The following is a 24,237-nucleotide window of genomic DNA, read 5'->3' on the forward strand; positions in this document are numbered from 1 at the left end:
GAGTTCCTCTTTCTCGCTTGGCTCCTCCTCCCTTGCTGCCCCGCCAGGGAATGGGGCCTTTATGGGGGCTGCTCGGCATTCCAAGGGAATTCTTGCAGGTGAGGGTACGTAAAACGATCCTGATCCTGCCCTTTAGATGACTTGTTGTAGTTTAGTCTTTGCAAACTAAAATTTATATATATATACGTATATATATATTGTCAAAATGTACAAAGAGCACTAAGCTGTTAACCGTTTCTCATCTCAAACGGCTTGTAGCAACGGCAGGGGTGTGATCAAGAGAGCAGGGAAAAGTGGGAGGGAAGGATCCAGGACTTTTTCATCAGGTGAGCGACCAAACACAGACCTACTAATCTATTTGACATGTTCAATGGAGACACTCCAAGCACAGTTATGTACGTTGTACAGATTAGGACGATTACTGATTTTCAAGCAAATCTTTTTTTTTTTTTTTACTTTAACTTCCTACCCCTCCTTGAAGAGACTTTTTAATAGCCAAAATGCTTTGGGCTCTAACAGAACTGTTATCTGATGTGATTAAGAGCAGTATATGGGTGGCATGAGTAATAGACTGACCTCACTCAGACAGATCCCCAGACAACACCCAGCATTACCTGCACTGGGCACAGCATAAAGGTAAGTGTGTGAATCTTAAGTTCAACATTTCTTATGCTGTTAGTTTGTCTCTGCTGATATACATTTCCAGATCAGTGAAGAGAACAATAACATCAGAGACGTAAAAGCATAAATTAAAAGATTTATTGTGAAAGAAATGATTATGTAAAGAGCAATTTGAGTTGCGTAGCGTTTTACTTGGCTTTCATCAGACCTGGTAACCGACTCTGTATCTGCTTCAGCTTCTCTCCTCACTGTTGAAACTTGTCAAGACAACACTGCCTGCAGGTATGTCTGCCTTTTCCCATGCCGACTTATTAGCCACTGCTGAGCTTCATGTGGCTTATGCCGCCTTACAATTAATTAAAAATAAGCATTGATCTTCTTCTCTGTTTTGTTAAGAAGCCCTGAATGAAGCCAGCTTTTTTTTTTATTTTGTTGTTTAATTAGCCTGTTATATTTTATATGTACTCTTGTTATGGGCAGAGTCCATGAGAGGAAGGACTTTACTTCTCTTTAATCTCTGCTTCCATGAATTGTTCCTCACCTTTCTTTATCATTCTTGCCCTTTGATATCTGCTGGAGTTCTCTACCTTCAGTGTGCTGGCTTCCTTTGCAACTTCAGATTCTTACCGCATGGATTTGGTAACTTATTCTAGATCACTGGATGCCTCAAAAATAGGTAATTACAGGGCTGATATCTAGTTTTAACTTGCCAGTGATGATAGTGACACATATAAACTCTCTGCATTGTTGCTTTTGGACCTCAATATTACATTTGACACAGCTGATCATAACATACTGGATTACTGACTGGAAAACTGAAGTGGGATTGACTGCTGTGTGGGAGTAGTTTATTTATTTATTTATTTATTTATTTATTTATTTATTTATTTATTTATTTATTTATTTAGCCAGAGTCACACTATGTTGTCTCACTTGGTATTTATAAAACTGAACAAACAAAGATCACATGTGGGGTTCCTCAAGGCTCAGACTGAAAATATGTTTACTTCATCGTTCTCATGAAAGTCAAAGATTATTTCATTAGTTAATTTCTACTATTTGTTTGGTATTAAGTTGCCTTTCACAGTTTCTTTCCTTTTGTGTTGAATTGTTACAGTTATTCTCTTAATGTCTTTATCTTTAATGAAATTCTCTTCACCAATTTTCCCTTATATTTATGCAAAGCACTTTGAATTACCTTACAAGTGAATGGAATTATACAAATATGCATGCCACACTTTGTGTAGCTTTGAGATAAACTTTCCTGATTTGAGATTTTAAGAAAAGAAGAAATTACCTTTTTCAGTCATAAATCTATTTGGACCTAAATATGCAACAACAAAAAATTTAATCTGACTTATTTTCTGATTAATTAAATCCTTAGGTCAGACGTTTTTATTATTGAAAATAAGAAAAATGTCGTTATAACACAAGAATTATGAACCCGATATAGTCTTCTCCCTAAAAATGCTTTCTTTATTTTATTCAAGAAACATGTAAAAAGAAGACCATAATAAGTATTGTTTAAATTGTGCTTGCTTTGTTTTGTTTTGTTTTGTTTTTTTTTCCTCCACATTTTAGCATCATGTTGCAAACAATCAAAGACTGGCTGTGGTGGGAACGTCTGTGGCTTCCAGAGAAGGTCTCCTGGGCAGATCTCCAAGACAAAGAAGATCGTACTTATGCCAAAGCCTCTCAACTTTATGCAGCTGTGCCCTGTGCCCTCTGCCTACTAGTTGTTAGATACCTCTTTGAAAGGCAAGACCACACAGCTTAAGAGTAATCGTGACTGAGAGTTCAGCCATTCCATGGTCTAATTTCAATATGCTGGGATTATGTTGCACAATCTTAGAGATTCCAAAGAGCTGCTATTGTTGTGCTATATGGAAGGTTCACAGAGCTCTGTGTACTGTTTCAGATACTTGGCCACACCTCTGGCTAATGCTCTGGGGATCAGAGACAAGGTACGTCTCACAGCTGAGGAAAACCCAACCCTAGAGAAGTACTTCTACAGCCAAACCCGGAATCCGTCACAGGTGAGTTAAGAGACAGTTTATTTCTTACACACTTTAATCGCGGGCAGACATGTGTTGTGCTTTGTAGTTTTTGTAGATGTTTTTTCAATAAATAAAATAACTTATTGTGGAAGAAAATAAAAGAGGAGAAAATATATTTTAAGGATAGCTGCTGGAAGACAGCAACACAGATGTATTGAATCATTAATTCAATACAACTGTATTGAATCATTAAGAATCTCAATAAGGTGTTTTAAAATAAACCTCAGGTGTTATATTAAAGCATTTACCCCCTTAAGTATTTTCCGCTTTTTGCCATGTTTTAGGATCTGAGATCCATCAAAAAGACAAACTTCATATGATTATATGATAATACAACATGTAGTTGATCAAAGACAATGTCGTTTATGAGCTGCTTGACTGAGCAGTAAGACGATTGTAGGTTCAAGTCCCAGACAGTGACCTTTTGGCAGTGATTTTGCATGTTGTGTTATCCTCACCATGCTCCAGTTCTCTCCTGTGATTGCGACTCCCTTTCGCAGTCCAGGATTTGGATGTAAACTGGTGTGAAGTGTCTATGTCTACATTGTTGTCTGTCTTTTGTGTCTCTGTATGCAGCCAAACCAAACTACTGCTGTTGATTGTGTGCCTCCCCTTCCATCCCCCCCCCCCCCCCACCCCCAGCAGCATAACTGCTAATGTCAGCTGGACATTGTCCTTCAGAATTTTCTACTCGATAGCAAAATTCTGGAACTGGAGCCTTGAAATTTGGAAACTATTTTTGTTTTATTTGACAAAAATAGAAGTAACAAAACAAAATGTCTAATTAGCCAAATACTTGTTTATGCAACATTTCTGTAAGCTGTAAATGTAGATTAAAAGTCAGGGAAATCTGTCAAAATAAAGAATCTTGTTTCACCTGCCTTAGTTAATGTAAATGTATACTATACTGCAGGTGCGACAACTTGATTCTAGCGTATAACTTGTGCAAAATTGAAGAGTGTGTATGGTAGTGTGTTTTAACACCGGAACTGTTTGCTTTGTGTCTCAGGCTGATGTTCGGTCTCTGTGTAAGAAGACCGGCTGGCCAGAGAGGAGAGTAGAAGTGTGGTTCAGGAGGAAGAGGAATCAGGATCGACCTGGGCTTCGGAAGAGGTTCTGTGAAGCCAGGTGGGTGTATGTGGACACAAAGATTTTTGCATTAGTAGGTACAATAAGGGTCTCTATGTAAACATTTTACTTTACTGCTCCTGTGTTCGACCAGTTGGAGATGCGGCTTTTATCTTTGTGCATTCCTTGGAGGACTTTTAGCCCTTTACGATGTAAGTTCTCAGAAATCTTTTGTTGTTATTTTCGCTTTCCGCCTTTAATGTGAATTTATTTGTCGTATCTTGGAAGCAGTTCAGGCAAAAAATCCAAAATCCAAAGGCCACAAGTTACCAAGCAAATAAGCAATAAGTTTTGCTTTTGGTTCAGATCTTTCTTACTTTCCTCTGTGTCCTGTTGTTGTCTTTAGAAACCTTGGTTTTATGATCTAAAAGAGGTTTGGGCAGAATTTCCTAAACAGGTAACTCTATCCCCTTTTTTTGTATCAGCATAGGCTGCACAAGAGTGTAAACAGTGCGATTCATGAAAATGTTTTATGTTTGTTAAATATTCCTTCAGTCCATGCTCCCGTCGCAGTACTGGTATTATACCTTGGAAATGGGCTTCTACCTTTCTCTGCTCCTCAGCCTAACGTTTGATGTGAAAAGGAAAGTGAGTATGCAAGTGTGTGCTGAAGTACAAAATTAACAAATCTTTATTTGTTTGAATCTAACTTCAAATGTTTACTATTATTAGATTGTATATTGAAGTGCTAAATCACATTTCCTATTACATTCATAAACTAATCATTTTGCAGGAATGCATGACTTATAGAAGAAAAAAAAAGTAGCACATACCAATATTAACTTCATAAAATCAATGTTAGAGTTGTACAAAGTGCAGTAATGTTAACCTGTGGTTTGCATGCTGGCAGGACTTTAAAGAGCAGGTGATTCACCATGTAGCCACAATGACACTTCTGAGTTTCTCCTGGATTTCTAACTACATTCGTATTGGAACTCTTGTGATGGCTGTTCATGACTCTTCAGACATCCTGCTTGAGGTCAGTGCTCTTGTAATGTTCAAGTCGTAATGATTCTGAATCATAGTTGTTGCTACAAGAATGACTATTTGTTTAAAAGGCAGTGGTTATTTATTGTCTGAGTCTGATATTCCGGAAAACAAAAGTCCAGTGAGAAGATATTTTTATGTCTGACAAAGAAACGACAAAGTGAGCCATTACTAAGTGAATAGGATGACCGGAGTGGGTATGAAAATTAGATACATTCTCTTGTGCACTATAATTTGCATATTTTTTCCATATGTCTGCAGGCTCAATTATGCCTGTATATTTACATAACTGCCTTTTTTTTTACAATTTAAAGTAAGATATTTTTTTATCATCATTTCTCTAAATCTGCTAATACTTTAAAAAGTAGAAAGCTACAAAACATTTGTTTATAATGCAATTGCCTAAAATGTCTTAGAAACAAAAGTTGGTACTGCACACAATTTTAGGTAGATGGATAAAAATGTTTATCTGCAAGACAGCATGACATTATGTTGGTCTATTACTTACTTATGGATAAAGTTTGTTCCTTATAAACTAACAAAAAGTCATGAATATGAGATATATTACCAATATACCAAAATATAGCCATGTGTATTAGGGAAGTGGATGGAAAAATACTTTTTTTTTATGAATAAAAATCTGAAAGTTTTGGGATGCATATCTATTCGCCTCCCTTTCTGTTGTTATTTCTCCTGAAGTAACAGTATGCTTGTTATTCACTTCATTCTCTCTCTCTTTTTTTAAGAGAAACAAGGCTCTTATCCCTGTCTTTGCTTCTTTTACAGGGAGGAAAGTTGTTTAACTACGCCAAATGGGAGCAGACTGCTAATGTTATGTTTGTGATATTTACAATTGTCTTCATGGTGACAAGACTTGTTATTTTTCCTTTTTGGTGAGTGAATTAAAAAAAAAATTGTTTGTGTAGCACATTATAACTGGCGGCTAAGGGGGAGTAACAAATACATACATCTACAGGCTCATCCACTGTACATGGGTGTACCCATTAGAGAGGTTTGACCCCTTCTTTGGCTACTATTTCTTCAACATCATGTTAATGGTTCTGCAAATTCTACACGTCTACTGGGCTTTTCTAATAACAAGAATGGCTTACAAGTTTGTCTTCAGCAAGGTATGTTCAAAATGGTTTGTGTGTATGTGCAGTGTTTCTCGGCTAAATGTCTGCCTCTTGGTTCTAAATCTTCTCTGTGGCATGTTTTCACCCAGCAACTGGACGGCGATGTTCGGAGCGATGAAGAGGAGGACGACAGTGATTCGCAAAAGAATATAAAACACAAAATGAATCATATTAATGGTGCCATGAATGGTGCCAGAGATCGAGCTAACGGTCACTGACGTATACAGAGAAAAGAGGAGCATCAACCATGACAGATGGACACTTTCTACTTGGAGTGCTTCGGTTAAAATCTTGAGAATTCAACGGAGTGATATTGCATTTGAAAGAACTGTGAAGGAACCTAAATAGTGTAATTTTCTTTTAGCCCTGATTAAAACTTAGGATTAGTTCTTTCATGAGTTTACTTGTATTTTATATGAGGGCACAAATTGGCATTATAACAAAAACCCCAAGGCTGATTTTGAGTCTTGAAGTCATATCTACCTGTCTATGCTGTAGCAGTTGATCAAACTTTATGTATTTATTACATTTTATGACCGTGTTTGTGTTTTTAGAACGCTGCAAATCAGTATTTATTTTTGTCTTGTTAATTGTTTGGAAGGTAGGCCATGAAAGATTGATGTCCTGTGTAATACCAGCACGCCCCCTAGCGACAGCTGGAGAGACGCGGTTAGAGCTCGTATCTAGGGAAACCGTCTCTATAGAAACCGCGTGTAGCTTAAAACTGTGGTTATCGAAATCTGTTAGCATACTGGCTGGCGTGTTTGTGTGTGTGTGTTTGTTAACGTTTCATAGCTGCTGTCAAAATGACTTACCAGCGAATGTATCAGCCTAAGGTGAAAACCGGAAACTGGTTTGAAGACCTGGTCCTAAAGGAGGTTTGTTGAAAAGAAAATGAGGACATATTATCTGAGCTAGCCGTCACGTTTTAGCTAAATCAGTAAGGGTGTAGAAATATGAAAATAAGAGTCTAGAATTTATCGGGAAACAAAAAGGGTTTTAATTTATTTCATATTTTTATATTTAGCGTTTTCATTAAAGTTAACCGCATAGCTAAATTTTTTTCAAAGCTGCATTTTAGATGTACACATTTATGCATCTAGTCGCCTATGGTAAGCAAAAGATAAGTAAAACAGTAGTTAAAACAATGTCACTTGCATTAATTTGTGCATGATCAAAGTTTTTCCCAAATTATCCTTCTCCTTCTTCTTCTTCTTCTTAATTCAGTTTGGTTTACCAAGTTGTGAAAATGTTTCACTGATACAAATATGAAGTGTACATTTGTGTTCACCCTACTTTAATTTTACACCCCAAAATAAAATCCAGTGCATCAAATTGCTTTTAGAAGTCACCTTAATTTTAAATATAATCCCCTTGAGTGGCTATATAAGAGAATTTATTTATTTGATCAATTTATTGACCCAAAGTTAAAACAAGAAGCAGAAGGTTAATACATGTCAAGGTCCTAAAGTTCTTAGTCATTTATGAAGCATTACATTTTCCATGTTCATGGTAGATATAGGCATAAAGTACTTTCTTTAAATTTGACCAACAAGTTTCTTTGGGATAGAAGTGATGTTAACATTTAAGGCAGAGCAACAGTCCTGACTTGAAGCTAAAATAATTTCTGTGGAGATGGCATTGAGGCCTTCAAACTTCAATGACTTGGCGCTTTCCATGGAAGACAAATTATGAAAACAACATTGCAAACATGCAAAACGCATGTTTCCAATGTTTCCAACCCTTTTTAGCAATAAAAAGGGTTTGATTGCTGCAACGTGAAGAAAGGTTTTTCCATTGAAAAAAAAGCCTTGAATAATCTTCAGCATGAAATTTTCAAATAAAATATTAACAATAATAAGAAGAAGCCAATAAAGACGAAGAAAAAAATAACACAAAGTTGTAATAAAAACAATATTTTTTTTTTATTTGAATTTGAATAATTTTATTATTCTTGAGAGATCCACCTCATTCTCAGTGATACATTTTTGACTGAATAGAATAGAAATTATTTTGAATTTGACGATGCCATGAATATGAATAATTTTGAGCTTAATATCTGCTGCATCTTTGCAGAGGGTATGTAAAGGAGAATTACACAAACACCTTGTTATTTCAGAGTACAAAACAAAGCAAACAATAACTTTAAAAACTAATTAAATGAAATGTTTTAATACATTAGGTTAGCATGACTGGTATTCACATTATTATTAAGTTATTATCATAAATTATTTAGCTGAGATTTGTTAACAATTGTCTGATAATGGCACAAAATATTCAGCTGGTGTGCAAAAAAGAGAAGAAAATGGGAGAACAGGGAAAGCTTTGTGAATCAGTTGATTTCTCTCTTCAACTTTCATACTTTTAAAGGTTTTTTCTTATTCCTGTTGAAAATTCTGTTACATTACTTAATATTTAACCATCTATCTGAGAGTCAAGTCACATACAACTTTTTAATATTACATTTTAAGAGTACTTTTAAGTCATCTGTGGAAGTAGAAATATATGTCAAGTCAAATCAAGTTTGTTTGTAAAACACATTTTAGCAAAGCAGTTCAAAGTACTTTACACCATAAAAACAACATAATAGAGTTTTTACACATATAAGCAAAAAACCGGTTTAAGTTTTAAACAAACGTTGACCAGAGAATCACTTCAGGGTTTAAAGTTTCAGCGAAATGCTGGGCTGACCAGAGGTACAAATAGTTCTCTACCTCTCGCTGTGCACTTGCCAGTCTGACAGAAGAAAGGTTACCACATGTTTTTCGCAACAAGTACTTATCTCTACTTATTTTTGAGACATTGTGATGATGAAAAAAAAAAACGCAGTTTGTCGTGGTAAATAACAGCTTGTAGAGAAACATTTCATATGCCGTTGTTTTTTCCAGGAGACAATAAAAGAATTTCTTGACAAGAGGAGCAGGGGAGAGCTTCTTTCTCAGAAAGTGGACTTTCTCAAACAAAACATTTTGGAACACGTAACGTGAATCTAAGCTGATTTAAAAGCTCTAATAGTGACCTACGCGCCTCAGTGGTGATGAGAGTGTCTATCTACATGTGCAGGTGAATCTCTCTGCGACATTCGATGGACAGCTACGTTTTGGAGATGTTGTGATGTTGGTGAATGTGGGAGGACAAGACAGGGAGCACAGCGTTCTCAGCATCAACGCCAATGTCGACAATGTGACTAAGACACCTCTGCCGAGCATTAAGATGCCATGTGGGGTCAGCGGAGGAAAAGGTATTCAATCCTGCGTTCGCACTGCTTTTATCATCACCAGGTAAGCTGTCAGGAAATGACTTCGACAGAAACTAATGAGTGAGCGCCTATCTGATGTTGTCTGTGTGGTGCAGTGTTGATGGCAGTCCTGAAGGATCAACTCTGCATTTTGACCAGAGTTTTGCTCTCAAAACAACAAGTGGCTTTGCCAAAGGAGTAAGTAAAACCTTTTCCTGAAGCTTTATGTGTTTTAGCGTTAGTTGGTTTATACATCTTCTCACTAAATCTAGGTGTATCTCAACTGATTGGAGAGTTGTGATGCTTTGATGGTATTCAATAAATGTCATCAAGTTTTAAGAATGTAATGTTAAAACATTACAAACCTAAACTAAAGCTGTTCTAAAATATGTTGCACTGTTAACCCTTAAGTTCAATCCATTTCATTTACATAGTGCACGTTTTCTAAAGGCATTTGCAAGGCAATTCATATAGAGAAATACATAGTCAGTGCGGTCTATTCATAAAAAAAGATTTAACATCAATTGCACATATTGCAAATCCAACCTTGCTAAACCTTGCTATAAATTTAGTAAAATTCTCTCCATCATTGGAGTTGGTAAGAAAAAAATTCTTACTACAGCAGCTCAGCTGATTGTATCAAATTGTCAAAATCAATGAGTAATTCAGCATTTAAATTTAATGCTAGGCATCTGTTTTTAAAAATGGCCATTAAAAAGTTTGCAAAAAGCAATAACCTTAGTAAGATAGCAATACATGCAAAAAAAAAAAAAGTTAAAACAGACATGAAAAACAATATTGTGAACAGCTACCAGACCTGGTAGCAGTGCCAGTAAAGAAAAAATTCCCCAAAGTTATAGTTTTTGGACTGGTTTTGTGATCAGTAGAGTCTGGAGCAGATTACTAACCAAGAAAATCAATCTAAACTGAGCTCACACAATATTACAGTTCCAAATGGGAATTGTGCTGGTTTTCATGTCTGTTATTTCGACTTCTATTCTTACCTTTTTTTAGTACATTTAACAGGATAATTTACAATCAATTTTTATTTGACTTTGGTGACTAATTTTGACCTATTCAAATATTTGTGCCTACAGCCTTCATAAATGTTGTTAAGAAGAAGCTGAACAGTGTGGTTTAGTGAGTTATTATTGCCTCAGGAAATAATCTTTCCACATAAGTTACATTTAAAATGTTCCTTTCCTGTTCTGTGTTAAACACAGAAAACACATAACAGGGTACAGATTAACTTACATCATGCATGACTTAGATCAATGATATACTTTCATCTCAAGTAAGTAAAAACAAAAGCAGCTTAGTTTCATTTCTTTCTTCTACACTATCCTTTAATATATTTAATATAATGTAAAAAAATAATCTCAGGAGAGTGGTCCTTAAGAAAACACACCAAAATGAATAAAGGAAAAGGCCTTGTCAGGAAAGTAATTATCTTTAGGTTCTTGGAAAAGTACATATTTTGTTAGCAAATTTATTCAATAACAAAGTGCCTTGTGACAAAAGTCTTTTTAATAATTAACACCTGAAGTCAGGTAAAGTTTCTATTAACCTTCATTTCACATGCAAATGGCTGTTTTAGCACTTGAACTCATTCATGATTTAGTTAGTTGTACACCACCTGCAGGATATCCTTGAGTAATCTCTTAGCAACCAGTCAGACACAAAGACAGGAGTTTACTCTGCCTTACAAATCCTTGTAGTGCAGAACAGAGCAAGCTCTTTATAGAGTAAGTTAGCTTACCTTCTAAGTGGGCTTTATCAGCTTTCTGGAGCTTCTGTTGAGAATCTTTAACCTAAAAATAATTAAAAAAAATATGTACAACAGTTTTCTTACTGCAGATTAAAATGTGATTAGCAAAATTCCTCAACACACAAATAAAGAGAATTCCAGAAATAAAACAGTGAATGTATAATTTTCTGTAAAAAAAAAATCAACACTTCTTCTTAAACACAATCTTTAGTCTGTCATCTGACCACTGTTTATTTTTTTTCTGTTAATGTTTTGCCTCAGCTTTACTTGACCAGTGATAAACCGCGTTTCCAAAAGGTACATCCACATTTATCACAAATGTTAACTGAAAATCACTGACACGAAAACATGTGCATCTATCACCTATTGTAATTGTGCTTAATTTAAAGTGTGCAAAGAAGTCTGGCCTCCAAGACGTTTACCTGGATGACACCTTAAGTGTTTTGTCATGGTGGAAAATATCGCACTTTGACCCCCAGGAAAGATTTGAATCTGAGGGTCTGCCAGTTCCTGTAAGTTATTAACAGTTAGATACATGCACTACTGAAGGCAGCATATGAAATGTTAACAAAAACTACCCTGTACTTTTTTTTTTTTGCAGGCTAACGAGAAGGTGCTGGTCATCCACTGCATGACAAACCAAGGCCTTGCTGTTCTGGGTGAAAAGCTTCTCTGGTATTTTATTTTTGTATTTTGTATTTATTTATTTTTTTAACTTTTATTAGAAACTTCACCTAAATGGGACATTGATATTTTACAGGCGGTGGTTTTACAGTGCTGGTGAAAATCTAGCTTTTACTACAGCAGCATCATCTCACACACAAAAAATTTCTACAGATACTGGTGCCTTTGGCGACACCTGCAGAGCATACAGCGAAACTGTTGACAATGTGAAAGACATTTTGGTAAACTCAAGAGATCTGAAACATGGCCCAAAGCAGAACTGTGCAGTACCCACAGGGTGAATTCAGATATATTTGATTTGACATCAGGTGATTTGAGATTGGATAAGTATGTATCGTTGCCTTGAAAAGTATACAGCAAAGCTGAAGATAACTTCCTAATGGACCCAAACCAATAACATGACTTAATTGCACCTACTTGCAAATGTAAAGTAAGGTGTGTCCAAATGTGGAATTTGATTGGGATGTGCAAAGGACCTGTGCTTAAGTTAATGTGTATCTACACATCTGTACACCATTCAGTTTCTGGATTTTAAAAAACATCAGGTTTCAGTAGGAAATTGATGGAAGCACATTTTTCTAGCCAAAGTTCCAGAAGAATTTCTCCAAACGCTGTTCAAACACTGTTCAGTAAAATATCCGACTTATTTTACAATGCTATTTAAATTTACAAAGGTGCATTAGTACAGTGTAATGACATAATTAGTTTTGAATGCAAGCACTTCGCTGTGCGGTGCTTGCTTGTTGTTCTCATTCTTGTTGCTATGTTTTTAAACTTCCTTTACAGTTTTCTTCTCTGTGTTTGGTGGAAAGATAAAGATTGGTCCTTGTCCAGCGTGATGAGCAGCCCTGTTTATATCACAGGAAAACAGAAAGTCGTAGATTATGAATTTGAATTTCCTAGAAATTCTGACTGATTTAAAAGTTTAAGTGAAAACTTTAAAGAATGCTTCAATTGTATTTGCAAGCAACTATTTCTTTTGATGAAATTGTCTCCCTCCCTAAACAAATACTCAAATTAAAAGTTGACTTGAACCTCAAATTTGCTGTGTGCAGTTATGCTACTGCAACAAAAGACACAAGCTACATAAAAAACCTTAAAATATTATGTAATGCCACTGTACTTTCTTTTCTATCTCCACCTTGGTAATGTGTTTTATTAGTATTGAGTAAACTGTGGTACAAAGAAACTTCAAAAGAACGTTTCACATTCATCAAAGCTGCAGTATATAACATATATATGTAAACAAAAAATGTTTTTTGTTTACATATTTGTTAAAACTTCCACTATGTTGTGACTGTTATAGTATGAGACAGATGATCTATAAAACTTTAAAAAAAGATCCTCTGCCTTCTCCCATTGCTCCCAGTGCTAACTATGAACAACCAGTCACAACCAGAAGAACAGTCTTAGCGTTGTCAATCATGCCCAGACACACACTGCTCATCTCCATTACTCCCTCCCTACTGTCTGTTACGCAGTAGCTTCTCACCGTAAGAAAAGCCTGCCATGAATGCCAAATCTAGTTAGCATGGCCACACATGACAGCGGATGAACGATTTTCCTGTAATAGTGAGTTGTCTCTTCGCCGTTACCACATTTAGCAGCCCGTTCACCAAGTTGACTGACAGCACTAAAACATTCTTCTGTCACTGACTGGTTGCTTTTCATTGGGAGCAATGCGCTTTTTCAAACAGCAATTGTAGCTCAGGGAAGAGGTGGAGGAGATTGATCTTTTCATAGATTATCTCACTCATAGCAAACTGTCACAACATAATGATAGTTTTAGCAAATATGTATAAAACATGTTTTTTTTTTATTAAAGTAACATACTGGAGCTTTAAGTCATACTAAAGTAAGAAAAACTCACTGGTACAATCGATAGGCAAATACAACATGCAATTTAGATAAGGGGTCATACTGTGAGTTCAAAAGTTTGTGTTTGGCAGTTGAGACATTTTTGCTCTTAAACGTTTGATGATTTGTTTTCCTTACAGGACAGCTTACGGCAGAGAATATGAGGTGGTAGCGCACACATTCCTTGACACCCATAGAGCTGAACAAGATGTTAATTTCTGGATCCTGGGTACTTCTGATCCTGCCGGGGATGGGCTTCTATTCCTGAGGCACTTGCACGTCCAGCAGCCCACCTAGACCCCGGGTTACTACCTCCAATTTATTTTTAATGTGCACAAACATCATAAACAACACCTGGAACTTCCACAATAAAAACTACCTTTTCTAACTGAAACATAGCTTTTACTTGATACATGCAAAGCTTTGAGGCTGGACTCTGACCATCGTGATAAGGTTATATGATACTTCCCACCACAAACCAGCACCTACGCTTTGTCAAATGTACTGTATCTTCCCCTTACTAAAATGAAGCAGCTGAACATTGCCACTGCAATTGTTAAGCATAGCATTTGGTCTAGAATACTGACTAATGACAGATATAGCAATTGCTTAACTGGGTATAAACTGAAATACACTCATGTTTCTCAGACAGGTAACTGTAGTCATTGATGATTTTGAGACCAATGTTATTCGCCTTTTGCCCAGTGTTTTCTGATTGGCTGACAGTAAAAAGTCAGCCAATCAGAAAATTTTTGAGTATTACCTGCTTCCTTCTGCTGACAAGGCGTAACTATTTTTGAATGTAATGTAGAGGTTCTCTCATTTTTTAGAAGGACTCAGCACCAGCTCCCACTGCCAACAGTACCTCCTTTAATGATAAACAAGCGTACCTGACCTAAACCCCATAGACAATCTATCAACGACAGTAGAGAAAGATGTGACACCAGATCCAACAACGATGTATACTGTTCAAATTTACAAAGTTGTATTGGTACACATAGTAAGTTTGGAATGTATAATTAGTTTGCAATGCAAGCACTTTGCCCCAGGCTGTGCAGTGCTTGTCTGTTGTTCTCCTTCTCATCTCTATATGTGTGTGTGTGTGTGTGTGTGTGTGTGTGTGTGTGTGTGTGTGTGTGTGTGTGTGTGGAGCCAGAGGCGGTTCTAGTCTGTTTGGGTGAACCTGGCATCCCTCAATTCCTCTAACACACCCAAAGTTCTTCATTGTGCTCTGCTTTAGGCACTGCTGAGACTCAGATCCTCCGATTGAGAGCGGGAGCGGGGCGTATTCAGGCAGCTCATGCTCATGGAGCTTTAAAGAGATGCAGTGTTTCTTCACAAATTAACAAATTAATTAAAACTACACTTGATCCTGCTCTCACTTTTTGCGCAGTCTCACATATTCACATCCCTGACTACAGCTGTGACACCGTGGATGCAGTATCACCCATGGGCAGAAATCCTAGGGCGTTTGGGGGAAAGTTTAGAATTGCAAAGAATATAATTTAAATAACACATAACTTGAGAGCCACTACAATGAATCAATATTTATGAGGAATTTTGTTTTTATTTATAGCCTTACATTTTTGTAAAGGTGTACCAGATTTTACATTTTAATTTGACTTGTAAACGTCTCAATAGTTTGCTTACTGAGAAAAACACGTTTGAGCATTACTATTCATTTTTGCTAGTGTTGCAGCTTGAACACATTAAAAACTTTTTAAACCACATTTTACGTTACATTTCACTGTAACTTTGCCGACCCACCCAAAATTCGTCTTAAAAATATCCCTGTTTATTGCTCCGCGCGCCCCTCCCCATAATGGGATGTCCTATACCTTTAAAGAACTAACATTTTCAGCTCAGTACAAGACCCAGGGTAAAACATGCATGAGGTTTGGCGTGACTAGGAAAGGATACTCCGTCTCTCTGACGAACCTACTCTCAGTGATTAAAATTTTAGCGAAATCCAATTATAAATGTATAGGAGGTAGCAGTCAAACTGGCGCATCGCCTCCAGTTGCGAGGTGCATTCAAGTTAAAAAGAAAAAGTAAAAATTAACGTTTCTTTGAGTGGTACCCAAAATATCCGTTCTGTCTAGGTTTTATGAACTAGACAACGCGACTTTTTGTAAACTATCACATATTTGTGCAAAGACTTATGATGCAGGCAAACTGAAGCGTCAGCGAATATGAACAGGTGCACCGAATAACGACGCTCTGTGGCGAGACACTGAACTCAACCCGACCTGCCAGTTTTTACAATTTGCCAAGCCAGTTCAAGTGCCTAAGAAGAGCAAGGCTCAGCAAGGAGGGATCTCTTTTTTACTGAGAGGTGAGTTAAACACAATTTATTCCCAAATAAGTCTCGTATGACGGATTGAGCAGAAAGGCGAAGAGTCTGTAACAGTCACTGACAGAAATAAATACATAACTGGCAGCAGAGTTGGACAGGTGAATTATTGCTGATGCTCCTTTTCTTCTCCGAAGGGAGCTAGTTTGTTATTACTCGCTATAAATTCATGCTTTGACAGGCAGCTATGTCAAGGAGCATAAAGTGAGCATATTAGAAATTTCTGTCGTTGCATGCTGTTTGATAAAACACGTCAATAAAAATAAATTGTCGAGATAAGCCTCCTAAAGGCACGTGCTGTAGTTTTCCATTCCTCTTCCTTCTTTCTCTCTCAGTTGGACAGCGACACAATATTGAGACAATATCAGGAGCTCAAAGGAAAAAGCCCCCCTGGGCTTTCAAATACTATGCAAGGGATTCAAGATGCAAAGCAAAGTCCTCCACTTTTTGCAGCATTTGTCACTGTTATTTGCTTTATTTCTGCTTTGGATTCATAGAGCAGGTACCACTAAACACATAAGAGCAAACTTACCAAAAACTACAAAAGATTTGATCAGTTTACACCCAATTAACCTTCTCTAACCTCTAACCTTCAGGACACCATGTAGGTTTTTACCTAAATACGTGCATTTAACAGTGAGAAAAAGAAAACGAGACAGATAAACTATTTTAGGAACAGATTTACCTTTGGCTCTAGCTTCAGAATGAGAGCATTTAGCATCTACAAATTCTTCTGTGCATCAGCTGCTGTGTCTGATAATAAACATTTATGGTAAAAAAAAACAAAACAAAAAAAAAAACAAGACATGCAGTCGAGACATGATTTGACTGCATGTCTTGTTAGGTTGGGTCTTCAAAATTTGGTTATTTTCAGTTTTAATTGTATTCCTTAATTGTATTTTCCAATGTCACCTGGATGTACAATACACCTGGGATGTTATCCGTCAGCTTGCTTGACAAGTTGCATTTCTATCAGGAGGCAACTATAAGCACCCACCCCTTGCCTATCTTAATTTTCTGTGGCATCCAGTCCAACCACATATGGTTCCTTGGCCTGGGGGAAGTGCTTCTCAAATAGTTTGGGGGTGCTGGTTGCCATTGCCTTCCTTTACCATTGAAATTGCATATTTGTTAGAGGTATTTTTTAGCTGAAGACACATCCTTTGCACATCCTGTGTACACTAAAGGAATGTTGTGTTGTTGCATTTTAAGCAATTCAATTATTTGCTTATTTGCTTTTTTGAATGTATTTCTGATATTGCATAAAATAAGCTAAAGTGGTTAAATGAAAAGACAGCTAAATGTGACTGTTTTTATAAGATAACATCAGAGTAATAGATAGACTAATTGAAAATAATTTTCTCTGGGAAACGTTATTGACAGAAAACGGTTAAGAACCACCAGTTAATAAGGTGGTTCTTGACTGGCAGTTAAGAACCACCACAAGTCAAATTTGGAAGTCTTCCAAATTTGACTGTGCTTTAAAACTAGCATACTTAACCCTTAAACAATAGAGGTGTAACATCAGTACTGCACCTGCCCGTACCTGTTAATCTACTGACTCCTCTTCAGACCTGGAGGTGTGTTGTGAAGTTTGGCACCGATATGTTAACTACAGATCCTTCAAGACTTTGAAGTTATGAGGTCCAGTCTTCTTGGGTCTTATTTTTTTGGCCATGGTCTCCAAACCTACAAAGCTTTGAAAAAGTATTTTCTCCCTTGTAGATTTTTCTTTTCTTTTTGCTTTTCTGTCACATTTAAATGTTTCTGATTATCAAACAAACTTCAGTGTCACAGAAAGATAAAAGATAAGAGTAAATCTAAAATGATTTATTTTATTCTTTAGGGGGAAAAAATGCAACCCAAAGCAACTCTGAGCTATAGAAAAAAAAGTACTCTAAACCTAGTAACTGGGTGTGCCACCCTTAGCGTCATTATCTGCCAGTAAGCATTTGTGATGATTTGTAACAAGTCTTTCACATCAGTGTCCCACAACATCAAAGCTATCATTGTAGAATAGTGAACATCAGACAAGTTTTAAACATGAAAGGGCTGTTGAAGACCTTACAACAGCATCTTAATCAGACCTAAATCAGACTAGTCCTTTCTAAAACTTTCCCTTTGTCTTCTATGAGCCGTTTAGATTTGGGTGATCTTCTGAGCATTACCCTGCTGCACAATGCTCAGCCAATTGATGGCTGAACATTGTCATTTAGGATTTTCTGTGACAAAGGAAATTTGTTGGTTTCATCATTTATGTCAAGTTGTGATCCCGAAACGGCAAAGTTGTTCTGGTCAATTTGCAATGAATTCAAAATAAAAATAAAACAACATCAGTAAGAGATGGAATGGTTTTGTCATCCTTACAGGGAAATGGATTTAATATTTTGCTTGACTAAACTACCTCCTAAATTTATTTGGTATTAATTTTATTTAATAAAGGAATGAGCATGAATCTCTTCCTTAGGGCCTTCTCGTTGTTTTTGAACTTCTGTAATAAATAAAGCATCCTGGTGGAAAATCATTAGGCCTAAAAATATTAGAAACAATCTGGAAACCGCCAGCATTTTGCTCAGCAGTTAAAAACTCTCCCATGGATGCTTGAGACACAGGTTCATGAGAAAGAAGCTCAACCTGGCCGCATGCCTCTTGTTTTTTTCCCAACTGTCATGAATGAAGTCCCCCCTGACCTCTTTTTTGTGTGTGTGTGTGAGTGGGTTCATGATTTGCTCAGAGTTAAATTGCTGGTTTAATTTAACTATTGTGGTCAACCCAGAAGGAGGGACGACAGGAACTCATTTGTTTGAAGCTGTAAGCAAAACCTGCGCTACAATAATTCACCTTTGCAGCCTTTGAAGGGTTTTAATACCATGTTGAAGTCAAGCTGACAGGTAGATGGATGAAAGGAGTATTTAATTTATACAGTAGCTTTTTATCAATATGAAAACAAACAAACGGTAACTGCTCCAGGAGATTATTACTCATCTGTAGTTTAAATTATTATTTTCTGCTCCAATAAGTGGGAGTTCTTGAGTGAATGGGCCGTTGGATGAATCCTTCCTTCTGATCCCCTGTTTCCTATTGACATGTAATTAACAAAATAATTTTCTTTAGGGTGCAACTGATATTTTTTGACCCCTAAGGGTGATCATGCCACCCTTGGTGAAATCAATATAACTTGTACCACAAACCACCACTAACAGAATAAGAACAGCTTTGTTTTGTTTTATCAAAGTCTTTTGCTATTTATTGTGTTTTACACATTAAAACGTGTGTAAAAGACAGGCATTATATCTGTGTTGTAACCAGAATCATCATGGCAGTAGATGTCCCTGGACTCGTCTCTGTGATCGTTTTTTATGTTTGCATCCTGGCAATTGGAGTGTGGGGATCTCGAAAATCCAAGAAAGTGGAGAAGAAATGCTCCAGCTCAAAGAGTGAAATTGCCATCATTGGTGGCCGCAACATCAACATCCTGGTTGGAATTTTTACCATGACAGGTGGAGAGCGTTTGATTTTATATGTTGAAGCTGTAACTACTGTTTGTGTTTTTATACCCACCTATATTGTTTCTGTGCTTTACTTTTAGCAACATGGGTCGGTGGTGGTTACATTATGGGAACTGCCGAGTCTGTTTATTCTCCTACTCAAGGTCTTGTCTGGGCTCTGGGGCCCCCTGCATATGTCTTGTGTTTTTTTGTGGGTAAGTAGGCAAAACAAATTTTTTCTGTATGACACACAATTGAAGGTTATAGTTTCCTTTACTGTTTGCACATGCCTAATATTAAATTTTGTAAGCTTGTAATTTTTTTTTACAAGGTTACACAAAGTTCCTCATATTGTCTATGTACATGATGGAATGTTTCCAAATATTCTGTGCAGGCAGCATAAAACACTAAATATTTGATTAGTTAAAAACAAAAGACTTTCATTTGTACATATATTGCTGAACTGATTAACGGGAAGTACTAAAATTCTTTACTATTTTTTGGTCTTTGCTATCTTGGCTCTTGATCCCTGTCCGAAGAATTACCCATGAGAAAGTCATTTTAAAAAAGCTCACCTTAATTAGAAGGATCATGACTGAGACCAGACTTTAAGATTGAAGCCATGCCCAGAACCCAAATTTGTTTTTCTCTCTGTTCCTTCTTTAGCTGGGCTGTTTTTTGCAAAACCTATGAGGTCAAAGCGTTACGTGACAATGCTGGACCCATTTCAGAATCGCTATGGCAAAGCATTCACTGTGACACTCCTGCTTCCTGCTTTGGTCAGTGACATATTATGGGTGGCCTGTATCCTTGCTGCTCTTGGTAAATAAAGCTTCTTCTGAATCTCAATGGCATGATGTGTAATGTGAATAAAATAACTATCCTATAGTTCTGTCTATATACTTATGAAATCTTTTTTTTTTATTTTTATCGCTTTTGGTTTTCAGGTTATGTTTCTTTTGTAATCTTGCCAGTTATCTTGTATCTTTTTAGTGTTGCTATGACAGTCTTTCCACAGTGTTTCTAATCTGGAAAATATTATGGAATTAAAACAAACTGGTGGATGATGTGTTCTGATTTTCAGGTGGAACAATGAGCATAATTCTTGGGCTGTCTTCTACCATCTCCATTATCATCTCAGCAGCTGTCTCCATTGTCTACACATTATTGGGGGGTCTCTACTCGGTTGCATACACTGATATCATTCAGCTTTGCTTTATTTTTTTCAGCTTGGTAAGAATTTTGAGCTCAAGTGGGAATAAAAAGCGAACTAAGCAGATGTATGCAATGGCTAAAGATGTGGAACAGGAATCTTACCGATTGAGCTACTAATTTGGAAGTCAGTAATTTTATTTTGGCCTTTTTTCTCTCCCTCTCTTTCAGTGGCTTTGTGTTCCTTTTATGGTTCTTAGTCCAGCAGTTACTGTCATCTCACAAACACTTCCACTCAACCAAACAAATGAACATGCATGGATGGGACACCTGGACCTGGAAGTTGCAGGAAAGTGGGTTGATGAGATGCTTCTTATGGTAAAAAAATTTATGTGCAATAAAATCATAACATTTTGGCTTTCATAAATAACCTACAATTCTCAGTAAAACTATTTTATTTGATAATTACTTTTGAGTTCTCATTTAAGAGCACAGTGCATATGAAGACACATTATGTGTATAGAGCCAGTTCTGCTTCACTTGGCATGAAGTGAGAAACGTTCGGTGTGATAAGTGCAAAGTAGTTTCATTTTCTAATCCAGTTTTGTTGGTGTTGCAGGCTTTAGGGGGACTGTCGTATCAAGCGCTATATCAAAGAATTCTTTCGGCAGCCTCCTCTGTTCAGGCTCAGATATCCTGCTTTGCTGCGGCTTTGACAGTTTTTATTATGGGAATCCCCTCAGTTGTCATCGGAGTGATGGCTTCTGCTGCAGGTGACCTGTCACACTGTTACATCAGAAAGCAATACACGTTGTTCCACTTTTAAATCTTGACCATGGTAAATTTCAAAGCACCATACATATATATTATTTCACTTTTTAATATATCCAAAATCTCAGCTTTGCATTCCCATCATGTATTTGTCTGCCTTGGTAACCCCCCTCTTGTTTTCCCTCAGACTGGAACCAGACTGCTTACGGTCTTCCCCCTCCTTTTGAGCGTGGAGAAACAGGGAAGATCCTGCCTCTCGCTCTGCAGCATCTCACACCCACCTGGGTGGCAGTGCTAGGCATTGGTTCTGTAGCTGCAGCTGTTATGTCCTCCATGGACTCGGCGCTGCTGTCCTCTGCATCCATGTTTACACAAAACATATACAAGACGACTTTGAGGAAAACGGTGTGTGGACACAATTTGATTCCACTCTAATAAAGGGACTTGGTGTTTTATCTGCTATTGTCCTTCCTCCCCTGTAGGCCTCAGAGAGGGAGCTCCAGTGGGTGATCCGTATTAGTGTTCTGGTTGTGGGCCTGGCTGGAACAGGTCTGGCTTTTGGAGACGACAGTGTCTTCTCTCTCTGGGTTCTAAGTGGAGATCTCCTCTACTGTGTGATTTTCCCACAGCTGCTCTGTGTTCTCCACTTCCAGCATGCAAATACTTATGGTGCTTTTTTTGGCTTCGTGGTGGGTTTGTTGCTGCGTGGACTGAGCGGGGAGCCCATACTTGGGATCCCTCCTGTTCTCCTGTACCCAGGTTGGAGGGAGGAGAATAATGTGATCAGACAGTACTTTCCTTATAGAACTGTTGCCATGCTGTTTTCTGTGGTAAGTATTCCAGCAGTCTCATGTCTGCTGAAGCTGATTTTTGAGCACCAACTTATCCCACAGTCCTGGGATTTTCTGCAGGTTTTTAAAAAGAAAAATGAGGTAGAGGAGGATGAAGCACCTGACACTTGTGAGGAAATGAACCAAGTTCTCAATACTAAATTCTAAGCTAAACTTCAAACCTAAAGAATAAGCCAAAACACACACAATTTTTAACCATAAGTTGTTTTTGTGATTTATCTAGGGAACTACATCTAAGTGTAACTTTTTTTAAGCAAAAATGGCTTCCAAAGAAAACACATTATTGAATTATTTGGTGTTCAACATATTGGCTCTTTTAAAGTAAGGGGTCTCCACTGAAAGACTATCAGGATTTAAGTAAATATTTTATTAGGTTTTACTAGTTTAACTATGAATCCAGTACATACAGTCTAACTAGATTAAATGTCTTTGTGTCAAAGTATAACAAACATGTTTCCTAAAGAGGTTATGTTATTGAAATTGCTGTTTGTTTAATTATTTTTTTTATTTTTTTGCTACATTTGCATTTGTTAAAATGTAATTACAAAAACAAATGGTAAGAAAAAGAACACAGTGTATAGAACGCAGCATAGTTATTAAGTGTGGAATAACATGCACTCTCAAGTGAACTGCATTTTCACATTGAAAGGTTTATGTTTTTCTACATTTAAAACAAGGTTGTTGGTTTTTTTTACTTGCTAAAGAAAAGTTAAAAGTTTTGTCTTATTTTCTACTTTATCAGTTATAGCTTTGATAACCTAATGCTTGTTTATAATTACACATTCATGGTTTATGTTCAATATGCAGCGTAGAGCTGCATATTCAGCCATTAATAATCTATTTTATCCTTTCATTGGAAAATGATTTTTGGTTTATTTCGGTCAGCCTCTTCCTCGTTGAATCATGAACGCCTATGAACAATTTTGCTTTCACATTGCCTTAAATGGCCCTACGCAGTTGCACAATTCTTTATTGCATTTATAATGAATGACTACAGTGTTTTCTTTCATATTGTAAAATTTTCCATATTGTACAGTTTGTCCTTATTTTTGTTAGCTATATTCTTAGCTGCATGCTTCCCTTTGCCTGCCACTTCCCGGCTGCACACCTCAAATCTCCCACACAGCTATATATTTATTACTTTTACTGCGGCAGTTGATGTCTGCAGATCTTTAGATAATTTGAATACTTTTGTGACCTCCTGCATGAGTCGATGAAATTTTACCTGGTGGGCAATTCAAGAGAAGTTTCACCCCTGCTCCGTGCTTTCTCAAATTCAACTGCAGTAGCCACCATTCAACACAAGGGGGACAGTAAAATTTTTTAAGAAATTAAACAAATTTACAAAGGAAATAGTACAACAGAAATATTTCCATTAGCTCAATGAAATAATAAATAAAAAGGTAAATTCTGACTTTAATCTCAGGATTCTGATTTTAATCTCAGAATTCTGACCTTTTTCTCAGAATTCTGATTTTAATCTCAGGCCCTGTTTACGAAACGGCTTCTAGGGAAAATGGAAGAGTTTGTGTTTGTACTGTACATTTACATGAAACCACCGAATGTTTTCTCTGAAACAGGTGAGAACGGGTTGCAGAGTGCAATGGTTCTAAAATGTACCGGTGTCCGTTGTCTTGTAAACATCATAAATGGATCTTTTCTTTCAGGGAATCCCTAGCTCATGCATAGTATGACGTAAAACATAGCTGCTTCCTACAATTCACAGAAGAAGAAACTACTGACGATGCTGGCGCTACTACAATTCGTGTTTCCCCATCATACGGTTCCCACAGCGACTCTTCACCACTCTGCACCCCCAAGGTGGCAAAATACATACCTGCTTGTTCTGCGCTCTTATCCAAGTACACTTAGCTATTATGGCAAGCCGATTTAACAAATTCGGTTTCGTCTGACTATCCGTAATTACATTCCAGATATATAAAAATGCATTTTGACTAGACAAAACTATATTTTGACTAGTCAAAATTCCTTTCAAGATATCTCAAATGACGTCACTGGATCTGTCATTTGGCGGGACACATATCCGTAATTACAATTTAAGGTATCTTCAACACATTTATGACTAGTCAAAATTACAATTTTAGATATCTGAATTAAGAATGACGTGGAAGCCCCATTGTGGTGT

General features: G+C 36.9%; 3 protein-coding genes across 10 annotated transcripts; all 3 read left to right on the forward strand.

Moving 5' to 3' along the window:
• The first annotated feature begins 41 nt into the window (after positions 1–41).
• cers3b (ceramide synthase 3b) lies at positions 42–6,172 on the forward strand. 7 transcript variants are annotated; one of them, XM_016668203.1, is made up of 14 exons: positions 42–98; positions 259–326; positions 586–636; positions 858–903; positions 2,203–2,379; positions 2,540–2,657; positions 3,688–3,806; positions 3,901–3,958; positions 4,153–4,203; positions 4,302–4,394; positions 4,657–4,785; positions 5,580–5,686; positions 5,770–5,923; positions 6,019–6,172. In XM_016668203.1, exons 5-14 carry the CDS (start codon positions 2,207–2,209, stop codon positions 6,145–6,147), a joined length of 1,131 nt encoding a protein of 376 aa, XP_016523689.1. In that variant the 5' UTR covers positions 42–98; positions 259–326; positions 586–636; positions 858–903; positions 2,203–2,206; the 3' UTR covers positions 6,148–6,172. The 7 variants fall into 7 exon arrangements, with proteins under 7 accessions (XP_016523689.1, XP_007545787.1, XP_016523685.1 ...); XM_007545725.2 differs by having other exon boundaries at positions 51–98; positions 590–636; XM_016668199.1 differs by having other exon boundaries at positions 89–104; positions 520–636.
• A 542-nt stretch (positions 6,173–6,714) lies between these two features.
• cfap161 (cilia and flagella associated protein 161) lies at positions 6,715–13,870 on the forward strand. The gene is made up of 8 exons (XM_007545724.1): positions 6,715–6,807; positions 8,818–8,907; positions 8,993–9,210; positions 9,284–9,365; positions 11,197–11,232; positions 11,325–11,447; positions 11,537–11,610; positions 13,617–13,870. Exons 1-8 carry the CDS (start codon positions 6,736–6,738, stop codon positions 13,771–13,773), a joined length of 852 nt encoding a protein of 283 aa, XP_007545786.1. The 5' UTR covers positions 6,715–6,735; the 3' UTR covers positions 13,774–13,870.
• A 1,271-nt stretch (positions 13,871–15,141) lies between these two features.
• On the forward strand, positions 15,142–22,944 carry LOC103133808 (high-affinity choline transporter 1-like). 2 transcript variants are annotated; one of them, XM_007545729.2, is made up of 9 exons: positions 15,142–15,811; positions 19,139–19,329; positions 19,419–19,532; positions 19,984–20,139; positions 20,402–20,550; positions 20,701–20,847; positions 21,089–21,242; positions 21,428–21,645; positions 21,723–22,944. In XM_007545729.2, exons 2-9 carry the CDS (start codon positions 19,146–19,148, stop codon positions 22,236–22,238), a joined length of 1,638 nt encoding a protein of 545 aa, XP_007545791.1. In that variant the 5' UTR covers positions 15,142–15,811; positions 19,139–19,145; the 3' UTR covers positions 22,239–22,944. The 2 variants fall into 2 exon arrangements, with proteins under 2 accessions (XP_007545791.1, XP_016523691.1); XM_016668205.1 differs by lacking the exon at positions 15,142–15,811 and having other exon boundaries at positions 19,239–19,329; positions 19,984–20,096.
• Positions 22,945–24,237: the final 1,293 nt, after the last annotated feature.

Source organism: Poecilia formosa, unplaced genomic scaffold (genome assembly GCF_000485575.1).
Source record: "Poecilia formosa unplaced genomic scaffold, Poecilia_formosa-5.1.2 Scaffold13, whole genome shotgun sequence".
Taxonomy (NCBI): Eukaryota; Metazoa; Chordata; class Actinopteri; order Cyprinodontiformes; family Poeciliidae; genus Poecilia; species Poecilia formosa.